Here is a 21,280-nt window from a genome sequence, read left to right as displayed (position 1 = left end):
AACGCTTACTTCGGTCTTTATTTCGCATCTTAAGACACCTGAGGCTTCTCACCCCCACCCTCTCTCCAGTCCACTGCGAACTTCCTTCCCTGGGTCCCCGTCAACGTTAGTGCTGTCGGGGGCTCCTGGGTGGCTCAGTGGGTTGAGCATCCAACTTTGGCTCAGGTCATGATCTCACGGTTCACGGGTTTGAACTGTGTGTCCGGCTGGGTGCTGACAGCTGGGGGCCTGGAGCCTGCCTCGGATTCTGTGCCTCCCTCTCTGCCCCGCTCACGCTCTGTCTCTCAAAAACAAACGTAAAAAACAAAAAACTAGTGCCGTCAACGACCTGTTTCGCGAAGCCCAGTGGTCGCTTCTGTCTTTTCACTCGGATCCTCAGCAATATTGATAGAGTTGATCACTCTCTGTGAAATATTTTCTGCCTTCACTGGCCTCTTCTCGACCTCCTTTGCTAGATTGCTCCGCCTCTTTCCGTCTTCCAAAGTTAGGGGAACCCCAGGCTTGAGTCCCGAATATGCTTCGAGTCCACCCCTCCCTCCTTCGGCCGTCTCATCTGCTCTTCGATCTATGTGCGTGTAGCTCCAGAAAACTGCCAACAAGAGCTTGACAGCAATTCGGGAGTCATATATAAAACTGACCAGAGCTTGCCCTTGAAAAATAAAACTGAAAAACTTGCAGATAATTATGTTACACTACATTTAACAAAAATTAAGTTATAACCACATAGTAATTCCTAGAACAAAGAATCATCAAGTGGTGTTTTAGGGATGATCTTCTAACAGGATGAAAAGAGCACAGCGGGACAGGTCTTCACATTGGACTTCCGAGGCACAGGCCTAAAAGAGGGCCGGGTCATCCTTCCTGCGTCAAATTTCGCAAACCTAAGCCTTTGAAGGTTAGTAGGTTTGGGACACTGAAGCACCTTGTCAAGATACTTGCAAACTGCTGCTTCTCAATTTTAACTGGTGTCCACAGAGGACAGGCCCTTCTTTTCCCTCTGGTTGTAATCTGGAGTTCGCCAGCATTACTTGCATGAACTTAGAACTACTTCCTGGGCTTGGACAGGGAGGCCTGAAGCTATCAGAGGGCTCAAGAGACAAGGGTCCCTGCCTCCTGGGGTCCCAGGTGACAGTCCACAGAAGGGCACCTGGCCCAGGAAGAGTCCTCAAAACCTTCCACATAGAGGCTCGGGGTGTGCTGGGTGGCCAAGCTGGAGAGAGGGAACGCTGAGAGGGTCAGCAGCCACGTGGTGGATGGAGTGGACTGTACGAAGAAGCTGTGAGTAAAAACAAAAGGCACGCGTCCTGATGGGTGAGCCCCTGGCTCTGGTGGTCCGCCCGAGGCCGTCCGCGGTATAGTCACCCAGGCCTGCGGCCTCCTCCCTCTTCCTAAATTAACTTAAGCTGTCATCTGTAGACAACAGTCTTAAGAGAGCGCTGCTGAGCTAAAAGGTGTGAAAGGCTCAGGGACAGTCGTGAGAGGAGACAGGACAAGGACAGAGCCAGAATCAAGGGAGGAGCCCAGCTCTGGCTGACGGCACCACCACCCCGCCACGAGATCAGGATGGCCTTGTTGGAAGTCACAAACATTTAAGAACTTTAAACTTTTTACCCTGCGTCCTAGTATCTCTCAACCATTTTGTTAGATCAGGCAGGTGAATGTGAAGTCAGTGCAGTCCTAACGACAACTTTAACGACGGAATAGCCGAGTAAGATCGAGGTTAAATGGAGTCAAATCTTAACAAAAAGCACATCTGTGTCCGTGTTCATCTTTACTCTGGGCTGGTTTGGAAAAAGGGGGAAGATGTGGGGCTACACGACGAGTCCATCCCGCTCCGCTTCCACCGCCTTCTGTTCTGTGTCTACAAAACTTGCAAAGTTTTCTGCCAAAAGATACAAAGTTTAAGAAAAATCCATGAGCTATAATAGACATCAACAACACAAATGACAGAACACTGTGACTATGTATTTTTGCACTTAGAAAATCGTGTGCCCAGTGACATCCTACTCGCTAGTGTGGGGATCTGAACTGCAGGGACAGCAAGCTCAGTATCCCGAGAGCCAGAGTTGGGCTGCTAAGCTGTTAGGCTGGCAAATGTCAGAACATTTTACTACCATCTGAATGCTCATTTGTAAGTGTCTTCCTCCAATAACAGGTGATTTCTCTGGAATGGCGCCTACCTTCACCAGTTTTCTTTGTTGCCAGCACCTCGGACGCTCGGTGGCGCTCCGTATTTGGCGAGGAACGCTTTGCCGGGTGGCACGGCTCTCACTGCCACTGGAGTAGCTAGGTTCGAGTTGTATTTTGATAAAATCTGAAACAAAACAAATTCCTTTTTATCAAGTCCCGAGAACTACACAACAAACTTGGAAGGTGTTATAAAATACTCAAGAAAAGCCAAGAAAAGGGGCTCAGCTCAGTCGGTTAAGTGAACGACTCTTGGTTTTGGCTCAGGTCATGACCTCACGGTTTGTGAGTTCGAGCCCCGTGTCGGGCTCTGTGCTGACAGTGTGGAGTCTGCTCAGGATTCTCTCTCTCCCTCTCTTTTTGCCCCTCCCCCACTTTCTCTTTCTCAAAAATAAACTTACCCCCCCAAAAAATCTTTAAAAAAAAAAAAGCCAAGAAAAATGTAAAAATATGGGTTATTTGAAACAGTAATTTTTCAGCAGCACAGACATTCAACAGCAAAGAAAGGATGGAGTTTGAAATTGAACTTTGATGTAGAGGCTTGACTTCCGAAGCCTTCTAAAATGTACTCTAAGATTAGCGGAAGTAAAATAAGCAGCAACATATCCCCGAGAGCAAATTAAGCCTTTACAACACTGTCAGGGAAAACGTATCTAGGAAAGAGGCAAAATATGTGCTCAAAAGATGATCAGCTATTAAAGATTATGAAAAGGAGACTCTGAAATATCAGCTATGATTTTTTTTCACAAAGAGGTGATACATGAAATACAAGGATCCCCCCTTTCACGTAGAAATAAAAAGGAGGATCGACCACAGCAAAGTAGAAACTCTAGATAAACTCCTATAAAGATAGAAGACGCACACCCGATTTTCTAATGTCCAGGAAAACAGAGAAGACCGAAAACAAAGGGTAGCAAATACTTTCTCGATATCACAGGATGAGTCCGCTCTCTTGGCATTTAGGTATTACTCCAAGTAGCCACGGCTCTCCACAAGCTAGGTAGTTTGCGAGAACGGTTCTGAACGACTCCACTTGCCTAAGCGACAGCTGCCACTCTAACTTCTATTAGGGTGGGGATGACTGGTGGTGACGGGGTAGAGTTGGTAGTCCTTACAGATCAGTAGTAGACTAGAGGTAAGTGGTGTACAAAACAATCAGACATTCTTGGGGCGCCTGGGTGGCTCAGTCAGTGAAGCGTCCGACTCTTGATTTCGGTTCAGGTCACGATCTCACAGTTTGCAGGACGGAGCCCCGAGTCGAGCTCTGTGCTGACGGCGCAGAGCCTGCTTGGGATTCTTTCCTTCCCTCGCTGTCTCTGCCCCTCCCCCGCTCACGCCTGTGCACTTGTGTGCTCTCTTATAAATACATAAACATTAAAAAAAAGAATCGGATATTCTAACATGTAAGTCAGTGTTTCTCAAACTGATGTCCAAGATGTCTCAGGTTCAAGAAACACTGATATGTTATCCATGATACCCTACCCTGGAGAATGGGGGGGTACGTGGCATTTCCGATTTTGCCAGCCATACCTCCAATGGAAAAAATGGTCAACGTGGCAATGGCAGTTGAACAATTACTATAAAATATTTTAAGAGGACATTTCAGAACATGAAGTTGAAGGTAAAGAGAAAATGCACCATGAGGAAATAAAAGTATGATGAAATCCTGAGCTCATGCTCAGTCTGAAGAACCTTATCCAGGTACTCTCAGAAGGGACTGAGAGCCCAGAATTCGGATTTTCTCAGTACCCAAACCAGCACATTAGCCAGATGAGAAATAAGATGGTTTTTATACAGTTTCAGGTCGTTAATATAAATGTCTAATTTTGAAAAGAATGTATCAGAAAAAGAAACAGCCTGGGAAAATAACCTGAAGAATATCTTCTGGAATGGTAGTGACTTCTGGAGGTGTAGGTGTTCTCAGCAGATTCTCGTAAGAAGAAATTACGGGAGAAGAGGGATCCGCAAAACTCTCAAAACACTTCTCCGAATTTAAAACTAACGATGTACAGTCTTTCATTTCCAAATCGTTTGATGAACTATTTGTTTCCGATGATGGATAATTTGTGGATCCCTATTGAACAGAAGTATATCATTAAATTATGATGGCATAAAATACAGTAAATAAAAATTAGTCAATTTTAGTTCTGTCGCACAAAAACGACCCGCTCTTCCTCGACCGATCACTAAAGAAAATGGAGGAAACAAAGAAATGGCACACGGAGAACAAAATACTCTCTTCTTACTAATAAAGGCTGAGCTACAGCTTATTATGAAAACTAAACAGGCCTGACTGAACAAGGTTAGAGGGACTCACCCACCCGGTTTCAGGCAACACTAAGCTGTCCCAGGTAAGAGTAACACCATGGATGGGCAAAAGTGTGACCACACGCCCTCACTCTTGACACAAAGCCCGTGTGAGGTAAGCTTAGCATGCAATTCGTGCTAACCTGAACAACCCAGTAAATCACCTCCTCTCTCTAGGGTCAGAGTTCATAGAGTCACATCAGCAGGGGGCCTTCCACAAGAACAGGAACACAAGGAGTGAATTCATTGAAAGTGGCAAGTACTAGCAGGAGATAACCTGATAGGGACTTCAACTCATACTAGTATTTTGTCCGTCTAGCTGTTCCGTCCAGTAGAGTAGCAACAAGCCACACGGGTCTACTTAGATTTAATTTGAAATTCATCAAGTTTTTAAAAGTAAAAATTAGCTCCTCAGATGTACTAGCCACATTTTACGGATAGCCCAGCCTACCGTGTCGGTTGTCTTAAGTGTTCATAGTGACTTCAAAAAAGGGAGGAGGTAGGATTATATTAATTTGTTCATCGAGTAATATTTGGAAAAGGCAAAAAAATAACCCATGAATCTGTGACCTGGAGACAATCACATTTTGGTGTGTTTTTATCCATTCTTTTATTCTTTTTACTTGAAATAAAATATATATTGTGTGTGTGTGTGTGTGTGTGTGTGTGTGTGTATACATGCACATGCATGTCATTTTCCATCATTAAGTATTTTTAAAACATTCTTTTTATGTTCTCATCTGTGCTTTAACACATATGTTAGGGGTGCCTGGGTGGCTCAGTGGGTTCAGCATCCAACTCTTCTTTCGGCTCAGGTCATGATCTCATGGTTCGTGAGTTTGAGTCCCGTATCCGGCTTTGCACTGTCAGCGCGGAGCCTGCTTTGGATTCTCTTTTTCCCCCGGCCCTCTCCCACTCTCTCTCTCAAAATAAATAAATAAATATTTTAAAAAATAATAAAAACATATGCTAGTTACAGAACACCATACACAGCCTAGTGTAGTTTGCTTCTATGCTACCGCTTGACATCTAGATTTTTCCCATGCTTTGCTCTTATAAATAATGCTGTTCCTTCCTCTATAAACTCCTTGTTATAATTCTTTGTGCCAATGTACCTTAGAGTAAATTCTGAGACACGGTTAAAGGGCATGAAAATTTTAAAGCTTTTGCTATATGCTGCCAAATTCCCCTAAATTCCCCTCTAGAAATATGTAAATGTACTCTTAAAGGCTGCAGTAGCCTAAGTGGTTTTTTTTCCTTTTTAACTGAAGTACAGTTGACAGACAATATTAAAACAGACTGCGTCTAGAAATAGTAGCGTATATAGGTCATCAGGAAAAAGATCAGAGCTTTCAAGGTTATGGAAACGTACCAAAGCTATACTGTTCTTTGTAGAAGGAATTTTCAAACCAGGAGTGCAGAACGTGGGTGCCAAGGGGGAATCTGTATAGTCGCCATCTAAGAGACACAAACAATGGCATGAAAATATACATTTGAAAATAAAGTTGAGGGGCACCTGGGTGGCTCAGTCGGTTGGGCGGCTGACTTCGGTTCAGGTCATGATCTCACAACTTGTGAGTTCGAGCCCACGTCAGAGCTCTCTCAACTATTTAAATAAATTTTTTTTTAATGTTTATTTATTTTTGAGAGACAGAGTGCGAGCAGGGGAGGGGCAGAGAGAGAGGGAGACCACTTGACAGAATCCAAAGCAGGCTCCAGGCTCTGAGCTGTCAGCACAGAACCTGACATGGGGCTCAAACCCACGAACCAAAAGATTATGACTTGAGCCGAAGTCAGATGCTTAACCGACTGGGCCACCCAGGCATCCCAAGATTTCAACTTTTACGTTATAGTCAATATAATTTGTGTACTTTATGTTTAAGAACTCAAGAGATTAGCTACAGTGTGTGCTTGACTAGACAGGAAGAAACAAAACTTCATATTCGCTTATCATCGGCACTAATAAAAGTTCAGCAAGGTATAAGGGCAATATACAAAAACAAAAATCAGTAGTTCTAGCAAAAGAGCAACAAGCAATTAAAAATATAATTTGATAGAAGATCTTTTTTTTTAATATGAAATTTATTGTCAAATTGGTTTCCATGCAACACCCAGTGCTCATCCCAACAGGTGCCCTCCTCAATGCCCGTCACCCACTTTCCCCTCCCTCCCACCCACCCACCCACCCACCCATCAACCCTCAGTTTATGAGAGAAGACATTTTTTACAACAGCAACAAAGAAGACAAGACGCCTACAGGTAACTATCAAAATCTGTATGAACTTTCTGGAGAAGATCAAATTTCTAAAGAAGAAAAGAGGGAGGGAAGAGGACAAGGAGGTCACCTACCTTCTAAGACACTAGGATTTACTCTAAAGCCATAACTGACTATCAGAACAAGAAAGAGATTTCAGAAACAGAACCATGTGTATACAGACATTTAATGACTCTAACACATAGTATGATGAAAGCAGTCTTAAAAAAAAATCAAAGAGAAAAAGTAAACATGTTAGAAAAATGATCAGACTAGGAAAATTTTATTATGTCTAAAAATCAAGTACTGGGAAAGATGGAGAAATAGGAACAGAAACACTGCTGGTGGGAATCAGAACAGCCGCTCTTGGGTGGCAATTAAGCATTTTCCAGAATACGGAAGATATGCATCACCTTTGATCTAGAAATGCCACTCCTAGATGTAACACATGTACACAAAGAACAAAGTCATCAGAGCACTGCCTGTAGGAGTAAAGAAGTAAAAAACAACTACCCCTTAATAAGCAAATGAATAAATGAAATTTGGCTTATTCATGTAACGCTTAAAAATTAAGATGAACTGGATTTACATGGAGTGAACGAAAAAAAAAACAAGTGACAAAATAAAAATTGGATGTTGTAACTTAAATAAAATTTTCAAACAACACAACTATACTTTAGAATAATCATCACTTTAGGGGAGGAAGGGAAGGAGAATAACGGAGTAGGGATTTAGCTTTATGTGTAACGGTAAAAGAAAGATCTGAAGCAAATGTAGTACGATGCTAACATCTACTTAATCTGAAATTTGCATGGAGACAGTCAAACACGTGGGACTCTAAGACAGCCTCTGAAGAGGCAGTGGAACGGAGACAGTGCATCAAGCTGAGAGCCTGGAAGAGCAGTGAGGTCTGCGAAGCAGGAACTGGAAAATGCTTGCCCAGTGGCACTGACTCCAGGGGAACAGGATGAAAGCAAGTGAGGCTAAAAGTCTAGTCTTTGCAAGAAACGGAAAACCAGAGTAGCAGCTCCAAACGGTGTAAAGTCGTGGGTTCTGAGCTCACTCTACGTGTCCAGTGCAGGCGACCTGAGTCAAGCAGTTAACATAAAAACGTGTGCGATCGGTAAACCCGTGGGGCCTTGGCTGGGGCAAGCATGAAATGGTTCCACAGGACTCCGTGACAACCCATGACACTGAAAACAACTTCATCTGAGAGGAGTTAAAAACTAAGAGCCTGGCAATCCCTATCAAAATAACACCAGCAGTCTTTCCAGAACTAGAACAAACGATCCTAAAATTTCTATGGAACCAGGAAAGACCCCGAATAAGGAATCTACTCCTGAAAACACTGTTGCACTATATGCTAACTTGGAGGTAGATGGAAAAAAAAAAAAAAAAAAAGACGAAAAGCCTGTAAGGAAACGCACCTCCAAGAAAGAGAATCAGAGCAATAAACAAAAGTATTAACACCTTAAACTGTTTTCCAAATACATGGGTCTAAAATATTCAGAGATAAAGGAAGGCACAGAAATCATAAGGCAAGGGAACAGGATTATGGAAGGGAAAAAAAAGAACAGTCACATTTGAAGGGAAAAACATGTAAGACAGAAAATGTAGTCCCTGGAATAAAAATTCAATAGATTAAAATAATAATTTAGAGTCAGTATAAAAGAAAAATAGCAAAGTGGAAGAAAGTTCCAGCTAAAGCACAAGGTAGCATAGAGAAAAGGAAAATATCAAAGGGAAGTTAACAGACCAAGGAGACTGAAGGAGAACATTCTAAAATCTGTTACAGAGATTCCAGTAGAAAAAAATTGAAGAATTAGGGAAGAGGTAATCTTATTAAAGAGATAATCTCAGAGTATTTTCCAAAATTGATGACATGAGTTCTTAGTTTGAAAATCGTACCAAATTCTAAACGCAATAAATAAAAACAAATAAACTTATTGTAAAATTACAGAGAAATGTAGAATATCAAAGATAATGACAAAAATCTTACGACCGGGAAGAAAAGACCACAGATCTACACAGGAAAGCACACCAGGCCCACAGGACTCTGCTCATCAGGAATGCGCACCGGATCACAATGAAATAATTTCTGTATAAAATTTTGAAGAAAGTCAGCTATCTATTGTCTATTTCCAGCTAAATCACTGTTCCAAAATGAATGACAGAGAAAGAAAAAAGAGATCTTCAGACACAAAACCAGAGACCACTTCTCACAGACGAGAAGTATCTCAGAGAACTGCTGGAGGCTGTGCTTTCACAAGAAGAAAACTAGACCCAAAAGGAATGAGTGGGATGTAAGAAGCAACAGTAAATAAAGAAAATGGTAAACAAATGACGAATTTTCACTAGGTATAGACTCTAAGAATCATACTAAAGGCACTTTTGTGGCATAAGAATAGAGTCAAACTAAAATACGATACAATCTCTCTTGACCAGCCATCACTGAACCAAAGTTCTAATGGATAAACCTAAGCTTGCCATTCCCTCTGTCAAATACACTGCCTGTGGTATACGGAAGTTTTTTCGTCAGTGAGCTGTTCTTTAAAAAATCCCTCCCGGGGACACCTGGGTGGCTCAGTCGGTTCAGACTCTTGATTTCAGCTCAAGTCACGATCTCACGTCTTGTGAGTGAGCCCACACTGGGCTCTGCATAGAGCGCGCACAGCCTGCTTGGGACTCTCTCCCTCTCTCTGCCCCTTCCCCACTCGTGCTCTTTCTCTAAAAATAAATAAACTTTAAAAAAGATGTTTAAAAAAAATCCATCCCACTTCAGAAGTAATACACAAATATTCTCCTATATCATTTCCTTTCCCTTTTTTTTTTTTTTTGCTTAAAGTTCATTTATTTATTTTGACAGAGGGAGAACATGTGAGATGGGGGGGGGGGGGGAGAGAGAGGGACACACAGAACCGGAAGCAGGCTCCTCACTGTCAGCGCAGAGCCCCACGAGGGGCTTGAACCCATGAACCACGAGATCATGACCTGAACTGAAATCAAGAGTCAGATGCTTAACCGACTGAGCCACCCAGGTGCCCCCCGCTCATCATTTTCTAAAAAGTTTATGCTCCACTGGGAACTGACTCTTGGTATGTACGAGATGGTCCACTCTCTCCCTCTTTGGTACAGACAGGCTCTTTCCTACAAGCTGAGTTCTAAGTTTACTATGAGTCATTTGTCTTTCTTCACACCTGTTGATGCCAGAAATACTTGTTAATTTAATAACATAATTTAATATGTCAGTGAAATTAGTACAAAAAGAATTTTTCTGAAAAGATGTTCCTAAGTTTGGAAGACTTGATAAAGACAAGTTACTTTTAAAAATATGGCAATAGGGGCGCCTGGGTGGCTCAGTCGGTTGAGCGTCCGACTTCGGCTCAGGTCATGATCTCACATCTCGTAGGTTCGAGCCCCACGTCGGGCTCTGTGCTGACAGCTCAGAGCCTGGAGCCTGCTTCGGATTCTGTGTCTCCCTCTCTCTCTGCCCCTCTCCTGCTTGCACTCTCTCTCAAAAATAAATAAACATAAAAAAAATTTTTTTAAATGTGGCAATAAATTTGACAGAGATTAGACAATTATAATTAATCAAGAAATCACAAAACTCTAGAATGTTTTCTTTTATATTTTTGTGAAAACTGATGTTTTTGTAGTTGGTGGGACAAATATGAAAACACTGTATGAAATTTTTCTTTAAGTTCTTGTAGTATTTTAAAAAAACAATTTGAAATGGTAGCTACTGTATTCTAAGTGTAGTTTATGTAAGAAAAATAATGTAGAATCTGATCAATGGGCTGAAGCTAAATTTAAAAAAAAGGTACTGTTGATTCTGTATCAGAAGTTTGGTGAATGAATATATATTTATGTTTTAAGTTAAAATGTTAGAAACAAACAGGCTGGCAAATATTTTTTTTAAATGTTTATTTATTTTTGAGAGGGAGAGAGAGAGAGACAGTAAGCACACATGAGCAAGGGAGGGGCAGAGAGAGAGAGGGAGACACAGAATCCAAAGCAGGCTCCAGGCTCTGAGCTGTCAGCACAGAGCCCATCGTGGGGCTTGAACTCACGAACTGTGGGATCATCACCTGAGCTGAAGTCAGACGCTCATCCAACAGAGCCACCCAGGCGCTCCAGATAAATATTGGCTATAATCAGGAAAACTATGAAAAGCATACCGGAAAATTCTCTTTCTCTAGTATGAAATCATGCCGCACCCAATGGGATAGAACTTTACATAACTCAATAGCATGAACTGACAAGACGCAGAAGGACTATGGGGGTGTCTAAGATGATAGAACCATTTTTGTACAAAGATAATCTAGAAAAAGGATAGCTGAGAAGTAATGTGATTCTTATACTCACCATTTTTTTTCAACTGCTGGATTATGAGGCCAGGAGTAGCAAAGAAATGATTACTGGTCACCGGTTCTGATTCTATGGCCTCCTCACTGGCGTGATTCATAGGGAAATTATAAGGTATTAAAAAAAAAAAAAAAAAAAAAAGTTAATATTGAACCTCTGGGAAAAAATTCAGTCTTGCTATATACGGTCCAGTGTAGACAAACATTCAGTTCCATTCTGTGTAACACAAGTCCCATTGAACTGTGTTTTTGTTTTTTTTTTTAATTAACGTACACACATGGCTCAAAAAAGGTTACGAACCATTTGGTATTGACAGCCTTGACTGCGAAGCAGGCTAAGCACCCCTGACTTAAGGGAAAGCTGTAAGTTTAACTCATCAGTTCAAATACAGGAGCTACATAGTTCATGGTTTCAAAACCATAAAGTGGAATTTTGCAACCAGTTTACAGATATAAATTAAGAACTTGTCATTTTTTTAGACTAAAAAAGACTGATCCCTGTCATCTAAGGATGTTCTAGCCATTTACTCAGATGTCTGGAATTAAAGAGGAGTATCATCAAATAAGTATAAGATGGTTCAACTAGCCAATTGTGCTGGCATAATTTACTGAATAATTTTTACTTCTGTAATATATATATTTATATGTATCTGTATATTATATATTTTACTATTCGGTCATATTCCCTCATTACTATTATTTTTTATTACTATTTCACTACTCTTTTTTTTAAGATTTTATGTTTTTAAGGAATCTTTACACCCAACATAGGGCTCGAACTCATGACCTCAAGATCAAGGGTTGCATGCTCTTCCGACTGAACCAGCCAGGCACCCCCTTTTTAGCTACTTTTACTTATTATTCTTCCAAGTAAATTTTAGAGTCATTTTATCATTTACTTTAAAAAAATCCTATCGAGGCTTTGTTGTAAATGCACAACATCTATAAATTAATTTGTCATGATTAAGCATCTTAACAACATTCAGCCAGTCTATCAGGATGAAGAAAAAACATTATATTCCCCACTTTTTCCCTTACTTAACCCAGAAATATTTATGGTTTTTATCATGTAGATCTTTTTACCCACGACTGGCATCAGTATTTCACTTTTTTGTCGCAAATTTGAATGGATTTTTTTCTACTCTGTTTAGGAACTAGTTATTAATAAAATATAGGAAAACATTATTTTAAATGGTTAACTTACCACTATATAAAATATATCTTCTATGAGCCTCTTTCTTGAAGTTTGAGATGTGAATTTTTTGAGTTGCCCATGTACAAAATATGGCCTAGAAATACTTGTTACTGGCCAGAGTTATCAAGAATGATGTTAAATAATGGTGACAGATAGCTTCACTATTATTAGATACTTATAATTTATCATGTTAATGAAGTACTCTATTTGGAGTTTGACCAAACGTTTTAAAGGAACGGGTATCAAATTTTACCAAATCCTTAAGGCACCCAGGTGGCTCAGTCAGTTAGGCGTCTGACTCTTGATCTCGGTTCATGATCTCACAATGAGTGAGATTGAGCCCTCTGACAGCACAGAGCCTGTTTGGGATTCTCTCTCTCCTTCTCTCTTTGCCCTTCCCCCATCTGCACTCTCTCTCTCTCAAAATAAGTAAACTTAAAAAAAAAATTTTATCAAATTCCTTATTGGCATCTATTAAGATTATCCTTTTTTCCCTTATTAAATCCAATCATTAAAATGTATGTTATGGGCTTCAAGTATTAAACTATCTTTGCATTCCTGAGATAAGCTTAACTTGTAAGTTATCTACTATGCTTGTAATATTCTGTGAATTCAACCTGTGAATAGTTTAATTGGGACTTTACATTATTATTCATCAAGTGGACTGGTTATAGTTTTCTCTTGCATGCTCTGTCAATGTGTGTATCAAGGGTATGTCAACCTCATAAACTAACCTCAGTGTTTTCTGTCTTAGATGTTTTAGAAAAACAACTTTTTAAAGTAGGTTTCATGTCTGCCACGGAGCCCAGCGTGGGGCCTTAGTATGGGGCAGAACTCACGATGCTGAGATCAAGACCTGGACTGAGATCAAGAGTTGCACACTTCACCAAGTGAGCCACCTAGGTGCCCCCAAAAAGAACTTTTTTAGGCTGTGCTCCAATAAAACCTTATGTACAAAAAAATAGGGAGCAGGCTGGATTTGGCCTGTGGCAGCAGTCTGCAGACCCCTGATAGTGACAGTTCTTTTTATTTATTTTTTATTTTTTTATTAAAAAAAATTTTTTTTTTTTAACGTTTATTTATTTTTGAGACGGAGAGAGACAGAGCATGAAAGGGGGAGGGTCAGAGAGAGAGGGAGACACAGAATCTGAAACAGGCTCCAGGCTCTGAGCTGTCAGCACAGAGCCTGACGCGGGGCTTGAACTCACGAACCGCGAGATCGTGACCTGAGCCGAAGTCGGACGCTTAACCGACTGAGCCACCCAGGCGCCCCATGACAGTTCTTTTTAAAGATGATTATTTTCAGGGGACCTGGGTGGCTCAGTTAGTTGAGCATCTGACTATTGACTTTGGCTCAGGTCATGATCTCACGGTTCATGAGTTCAAGCCCTGCAGTGGGCTCTGTGCTGACAATGTGGAGCTTGCCTGGGATTCTATCTTTCCTGCTGTCTCTGCCCCTCCTCCACTCCTGCTCTGTCTCAAAATAAATAAATAAACTTTTTTTTTAAAGCGGCTTACCTTTTATTCTCCTTCATATTTTTAAGTCCCATCGTGTAATCTTCATTCAAACACGCAGTACAGTCAGAGATACCGAAGTGTTCTAATTTAGGAGTTACACACTCAAAATCATCCATCTTTAGGGCACATTTTGGAGTTTTTAGTACTTTAACTACGGACTGCTTGGAAGATGGAGTTACAATTCTGGGCTCTTCTTCATGGTCGTTTACTGCCTGTGGAGGGTTTGGTGGAACTTGGGATATCATGTACCGCTCCAGCCCAAAATCTGAAAGTTGGGGACTCCGTGGAGACTTCTCAGAACTAGCAGTGCTTGGAACAGCAGGATTGGACAGACTGTCCTTCACATCAGGCATTTGGACATTTTCATGCTTAGTGGACTCTGAGTCAGAGTCAGTGATTTCTTGTTCATCCGCTGTGAGGAAAAACCAAGGAGGTCATATTCTGGTCAAACATCAAACCACAAAATCCCAAGTACTAAAGCCACATAAAATAGCTCCATCTGAAATGTCCCCAATCAGCAAAAGTCCTGATTCCCTCCTTAGTCTCTAAAGTTTTATTTCAATTGTCCCTGTAGGAAATTTCTGACATGTACCTTTTGTCTACCCAGATCCCATTTTGATGACACATTAAAGAAGGAAAGTAAACTAAAGTATTAAAAGATGAAAAATCAATGCAAATGAAAGTCCAATATCCTTACTCCCCCAGCTAATGTGATTTACCAATCTTTCTTAATGAATTCTGGAACTATTTTATCGTTTGATGACATTAACTACAGGGTGGAATTAACTATGATCTAGATTTAACACAAAGTATAACATTAGTTTAGATTATTCATTTACAGATGCCTAAGTTTAAAAGGAAAGATGGTCACACCAAGATAAGTTTTTATCCTTAGTCTGGAACGCCTGTATCAAAAGTCTGGTTGAGGAAAATAATAGGAGAGCATTAGAAAGATATGTCGTTTCTCAACCCTGAAAAGGTCACATCTGGCTCCAGACCCCATATGGTTAATCACCACACTGTACATTTCAAACTAAATAATTTACTAACAACTATGCTTTTCCCCCACAATCCTTTGCCATTTCCTGCATACATTAATGGTTAGTGAATTTGGTGTGGGACCCAAGTTGCAGTTAAAAGGTCCAGGATAGCACCTATGATGCCAAGGAACTGGAGAAGGAAAACCACTAGCTTTTAGCGTGAGAGACAACAGAAAGTCAAACAGGATAATCAGAAAGAAGATATGTGGATTTGGCCAGGATCTGGGCAGAGATAACTCAACAAATGACAGGGTTTCAGTGAGACAGCAAGGTATGGAGAATGGGATGGGTATTAGGAAAGCGCGGGACAAATGTAAAATGTGTAGCATGAAGTGGAGAAGAAAAATGAGCCAGTAATTAGGGTAACGAGAAAGGAAGAGAAAATGGAGGGGGTGAGCTGAAGGAAGAGAAATTAAAATGTGTTTAGCATCCCCCATGGGACAGGCATTTGAATGTTTCACTCCAATTAATTTTCATATTAACTATTTCAAGCACAAAATATCTTAGGATATTTTTTTGTTTGTATAAAGGCACCAAACAACATTTTGGAAAACAGCTGATACAATGTAAAGAGCCAAAACTTGACCTCACATCCTCTCATTCCAAACGCTACCATTTGTTTAAGAATAAGGAGGGAGGGAGTTACTACAAAGATCTGGTTTAGCCAACCTTGAATAGATATCATTTGGTTGCTAAATTAGAAATATGAATTGCAACAACTGTACTTGTTGAAGGAGATGGGAAAACGTTTCTCCAAAATACCTTGTTTGTTGTATTCTTTTTAAGAAGAAAGTACTTGTACTTTTGTTATGAATCGGAATGTATTTTTGTTAAGTCTGATAATGATCTTTTTTGTTTCTCTTCATCTTTTAAAGGAAAGCCTATAGTTAGAGTTAGATGGGGTCTATCAAACATTGGCATAGATCCCGGTCAGAATCTTTTGGGTCCAAAGGAACAGAAAAGGGATGAATTTAGGCTGTACATTTAGTTAGCCAGCGAAGAGATCAAACAGATTGGAGGAAGTGAAGGGGTGCACACTTTCTCTTTGAAGATAGGGTTTTCTTTGTTCTGACTGGCAACAGGAAACAAACTAGGATAGGACACTTTTCGCATGCATGATAAACCAGGATGTGTTAAATATGGAGTATGTACCATACCAAAAAAAAAAAAAAAAAAAAAAAGGTTATAGACTCTGGTTTCATGGCTTTTGGCCCTTGGAAGAGCTGCTGATTCACAGCGTTCTGTTTTGGCATTGTGCTTTCTGCTTTCTGTTAATTCTGAGAAATGTTAGAAGAGCTACCAAAAACTTATCCTTGTATTTATCACAAGGCTGTCGCCGATAAGATTAATAAAATCATCGTGATATCACTGCCTCACAGGGAGTTACCATCATCCCCATTTTGCAAGTGAGAAAAAAGCAATTCAGAGAAATTAGCCAAGGTCACACACCTGTAGCAACTGGTGGAGCCAGGATTTGAATCCATAGCTTGTTCACGCTAAAGTCAGCTGAATTCTTTCCATTGCACCACGCAGACTGTTTAATACACCCTCCGCACAGATCCCCAATATGTATTTGCTGAACGTAATTAATGGCTGATTTATGTACAAAGATCATTCTCATAACGGAAACAAAGACACTGAAGTATGCTGAAATTAGTCCCTCACAGGTATGGGCCCCACGATAGTTAACACCAGGCGATTAACATGCCAGGTACTATTCTAGACAAACTTTATCTCATTCAATCCTTTCACAACCTCAAAGGTAAGTAGTATTAAACATCTCCACTCTATAGATGAGATTCTGAGGTACGAGGTTAAGTAAGTGGTCAAAGAGAATACAGCTAGTAAATGGTGGGATTAGAGATTTGCATTCAGATGGTCTGGCTCTACTTCTAAAACACCATGTTATCCTACCCTTCGTTAGAACTGTAAAACTTAAAAAAGGACTTTATCAGTTTATATTGCCCCCAATTTCTTGTTCTACGGAAGAAAAAACTGAGAACAAGAAAAATGAAATAGCACGCCTTACCTTCAGTCTCTCGGCTATTTTTGGCAGAGCTGACTAGAAACCAACCATCCTAAAATCATGTGGATCTATCTTGCAGTCTTCTTTAACGTTTACTTATTATTGAGAGACAGAGACACACAGAGCATGAGCAAGGGAGGGACGGAGACAGAGAGGGAGACACCGAATCCGAAGCAGGCTCCAGGCTCTGAGCCGTCCGCAGAGCCCGACGCGGGGCTCGAACCCACCGACCGTGAGATCGTGACCTGAGCCGAAGTGGGTCGCTTAACCGACCGAGCCACCCAGGCGCCCCTCTTGTACTCTTCTTTAATCTAGCATTTTGGAAAGGAGAGGAAGGGCTGTCTTTGCTTTGCCACCACCAGTCAGCACTGCATCCAGCACAGAGACTGATGAATAAATGACCACACATGACAAGTCACACAATGGCGGAGCCAGAACCGTAACCAGAGTAACCGTACTGAATCACGCTGCCTTCCTTCTTTAACACTAAAACAAACGCCATAAAATGCAAATCATTCACACCTGAGCTTTTCTTGGCACGCGGATTATATCCATACTTCTGGAAAAACTCAGTTATTTTCATGATATCCATTGAATTTTTTTTCATTAGTACTTTTGTTGCCTTTATGAAACCAATGCTTTCTTGACTTTCCGAACTTGCTTTATCAAGAAGAAGAATGACATCATCCTTTTATGAGGAAAAAAAGTACATTAGAATTTTTCTATCAAAAGACTTAGTCTTAAGACTAAAAGACTAAGTCTATTTAAAAATTACCACACAAAGATGATAAATTAATATTGCAGGACCCATACCTTTAGAGTCTGGACTTCAGAAAGAAGGTCACATAAAATTCTCACTGGATAATCTTCAATGTCTTCAATATGAATAGGCAAAGGAAAAAATGCAATATGGAAAAAGTACAATAAGGAAAAGGAGGAAAAAGAATAGAAAATATAATTTAGTATTGTTTCTTATAATTATAAAATCCTTGTAGATATTTATCATTTGTTTCGTATCAATTACAAAGTATTACAGCCTTTGTTTTAAAAGTTATTAAATTATCACATCCATACAAAAAAGTACAAAAATCATAAGTATATAGCTTGATGAACTTTCCAAGTGAACATACCTAAATAATTAGCACTCAGATCAAGGAGAGAAGGGAGGGAGGGAGGGGAGAAGGAGGAAATGTAATTCCACCTAGCAATTTTTTTTATAATGAGCACTTTTTGGTTCCTGTTTTTAAAATCTTTGCCAATGACAACACTTACGTTTTCTTCTAAAAGTTTTATTGTTCTGCCTTTTGCATTCAGAGCTACAATCCTCCTGGAATTGATTTTTTTTTTTATATGGCATGAGGTAAGGATCAAGATCCATTCTTATTTTCCATTTCCACTCTTATTTCCAGGTCCAACTGACCTGGCACCATTTATCGAAAGGACATCCTTCATCCACTGTACTGTCACCTTTCTTACTAATCGGTTGCGATATATAGACTATACATCATGTAAAAGCAGTTTTTTAAAGAATTATATTTCTCTTTCTAAAACATGCCTCCTTTGAAGATCTCCTTTCACCTGTTAAAGCTGACCAATTTTTATTTGGGAAACTCAAGTCAACGTGACAGTGATACTTCATACCTACTAGAAGGGCTATATTCAAAAGACAGGTAATAATAAATGATGAGGATGTGGAGAAACCGCAACCTTCATTCGTTGCTGGCAGAAATGTACAATGGTGCATCCACTTTAGAAAACAATGTGGCAGCTCTTCAAAAAGTTAAACATAGGTTTACCATATGGCCCAGCAATTCTAAGTGTATACCAAAGAGACCCGAAAGCATAATGTTCACCGGAAATGTTTACATATATTCATAATATCTAAAAAGTGGAAACAACCCAAATGTTCATCAACTGATGAATAAACACAATGTGGCGTATCCATACATTGGAATATTATTCAGAAATATAACGGAATGAATCACTGATACATGTGACATGGATGAACCTTGCAACATGAGGCTAAAATAAGTCAGTCACAAAAGCCTACTTTTGTATGATTCCTTTTATATGAAATACCCAGAATATACAAATATATACAGGCAGAAAGCAGATTAGCAGTTGCATAAGGCTAGGGTAGTTGGGGATGGGATCATGGGGAGTGGATATTAACAGTCACAGGGTTTCTTTTGAGGATGATGAAAATCTAAACTTACTGTAATGGTTGCACAACTCTGTGAATACACTAAAAACCATTGGACTGTATCCTTTAAGTGCTGAATTTTATATTATGTGAATTATATCTCAATAAAGAAGTTTAAAAAGTCAATCAATTTAATGATTCATAAAAGCTGAAATTTTTTGGTGATCATTTTCTCTATCACATTTCCGTATATATTTTTTTTAATTTTTAAATGTTTTTATTAATTTTTGAGAGAGACAAAGAGCACGAGCAGGGGAGGGGCAGAGAGAGAGAGGGAGACCCAGAATCTGAAGCACTCCAGGCTCTGAGCTGTCAACACAGAGCCGGACCAGGGGCTCGAACCCACAAACTGTGACATCATGACCTGAGCTGAAGTTGGACGCTTAAATGACTGAGCCACCCAGGTGCCCCAATACCATATTTTCTGTAATACATATTGGCCACAAACAGAAAAATCATCCCAACTTTTTCTTATAAAACCAGAAGAAAGTGCAAAATTTGCGTACACAGTTAATATGCTGGTAAGAAGGTAAATTAGCACAAGAACCCAAAGTGGCACCTAGCTGGCTCAGTCTGTACAGCATGAGACTCTTGATCTGTGGGTCATGAATTCAAGCCCCACAATTAGCTGTAGAGCTTACATTAAATAATGTAACAAAAATAATGTAACAAAAATAATAAAATATTAATAGTGGTGTCTTTGGATGGCTGAGTTACAGAAAATATTTATTTTCCTCTTTCTACTTTTCATTTCTCAAATTTTTTGTCATGTACGTATATTGTTCTTACAGTCAAAATAAACATTTTTAAATGGCTGGAACTATTCATAACATAACAAAAGTAAAAGGAGTCTGTGTCTACAGAGCACGATGTTTTAAGGCAAATTACATTTATGACATTTATAAAATAATCTCAAAACCTGAGCTACTCTTGCAATATTTTGAAAAATTTTTGTTTTATTTTTTATTTTTTTGAGAGAGAGAGAGAGAGCGAGAGCGAGCATGAGCAGGGAAGAGCAGAGAGAGAGAGACACACACAGAATCCGAAACAGGGTCCAGGCTCTGAGCTGTCTGCACAGAGCCCGACGCAGGGCCGGAACCCACGAACCGTGCGACCTGAACTGAAGTCGGACGCTCAACCCACGGGGCCACCCAGGGGCCCCGCAACAATTTTTTTAAATGTCTAATACAAAGGTTAGTGGTGAAGAATTCTGCTATATTAATTTTCTTTTTAAGCAGTATTGATGGGTGCCTGGCTGGCTCAATCACAAGGTCATGTGACTCTCAATCCCCAGGTCTTGAGTTTGAGCCCTGTGCTGGGTGTCGGGGTTTCCAAAAAAGGAAAGAAAAAAAAAAAAAAAAAAAAAAAAAGGTACTCACTAGTATTGACGGGTTGCTGGGGAAAATACAGGCATTTACTGCAACTGTGGGCCATTTGGGTGAGACAAAGTCTACAAGCAAAGAACCGTGCTAAATAACTGCATTTTGTTTAATTACACAGTATTTTTATTAATATCCATTATGTGACTTCAAGTATATCATGTATAAATTAGTGTGCGCATTATGAGCTCAGTCTGCCAACTTAATTTACACTTTTATTCTCTGCTGTTTCTCCTCCTAACACAGTGACAGTGCTATTTCAATATTTGCGGAGAGCAAATGTGGTTGGACACAGAACTGAAAACAGCCACAACAACATACTTGAGGGGGCAGAAGAATAAATAATAAAAAGGTGACACCTGCAGCCCCTCGGGGCCCTGCTGACGACAAACGTCGAGCGTTTTGATGGGTGTGCCACCGCCCTTCCACATCTCTTTCGAGGCACCCCTCGCCACTGTAGCTAAGATAACACACTCTCGGCCGAGTGTGTGCGTTTGTACTTGTGAAGGCCCTTCCGACCCGCCGCACTCGGGGCGGGCTGCGGGCGCCCGGGCGGGTCGCAGGAGCCGCGAAGGCCCCGACGCCCGACGCCTCACTCACCGCTCTCCTCTCCGTCCAGCGCTCGCTGCAGCCGGGCCGTCTCGCTGTCGAGGGTGATGGCCAGAGACCGTAGCTTCGCGTGGAAGCTTCGGATCAAATCCATGGATAAGGACTGCTCGGCAGGACGCAGGACGCGAGCAGATTCCCACCGCTCCGGTCCGGCCCGCCACTAATTTGAATCTCCTGGCGCCGGAAGTGTCCCGCCTC

The 21,280-nt window shown here is 40.6% G+C and overlaps 1 protein-coding gene across 2 annotated transcripts; it reads right to left on the bottom strand.

Annotated features, from left to right (window-relative positions):
- On the bottom strand, nt 1-21,269 carry SKA3 (spindle and kinetochore associated complex subunit 3). Of its 2 annotated transcripts, XM_025924723.2 has the most exons (9): nt 21,074-21,268; nt 17,705-17,766; nt 17,414-17,579; nt 13,826-14,237; nt 11,114-11,199; nt 5,867-5,952; nt 4,058-4,261; nt 2,181-2,314; nt 1-1,882 (listed from the first exon to the last, which is right to left on the bottom strand). In XM_025924723.2, exons 1-8 carry the CDS (start codon nt 21,174-21,176, stop codon nt 2,183-2,185), a joined length of 1,251 nt encoding a protein of 416 aa, XP_025780508.1. In that variant the 5' UTR covers nt 21,177-21,268; the 3' UTR covers nt 1-1,882; nt 2,181-2,182. The 2 variants fall into 2 exon arrangements, with proteins under 2 accessions (XP_025780508.1, XP_086571366.1); XM_086715240.1 differs by lacking the exon at nt 4,058-4,261 and having other exon boundaries at nt 21,074-21,269.
- Between the last annotated feature and the right edge of the window lie 11 nt (nt 21,270-21,280).

The sequence above is a fragment of the Puma concolor genome, chromosome A1 (genome assembly GCF_028749965.1).
Source record: "Puma concolor isolate L17-30 chromosome A1, mPumCon1.1.hap2, whole genome shotgun sequence".
Taxonomy (NCBI): Eukaryota; Metazoa; Chordata; class Mammalia; order Carnivora; family Felidae; genus Puma; species Puma concolor.
This window is presented reverse-complemented; position numbering and strand designations above follow the sequence as displayed.

What these genes read in the sequence shown, in the direction of transcription:
- SKA3 (XM_025924723.2), bottom strand. Translation starts at nt 21,176, where the DNA reads ATGGATTTGATCCGAAGCTTCCACGCGAAGCTACGGTCTCTGGCCATC. An exon ending in CTGAAGTCCAGACTCTAAAG is followed by an intron (nt 17,580 to 17,704) that starts GTATGGGTCCTG and finishes TCCTCATAAAAG; the next exon opens with GATGATGTCATTCTTCTTCT. An exon ending in AATATGAAGGAGAATAAAAG is followed by an intron (nt 11,200 to 13,825) that starts GTAAGCCGCTTT and finishes GAATCACGCCAG; the next exon opens with TGAGGAGGCCATAGAATCAG.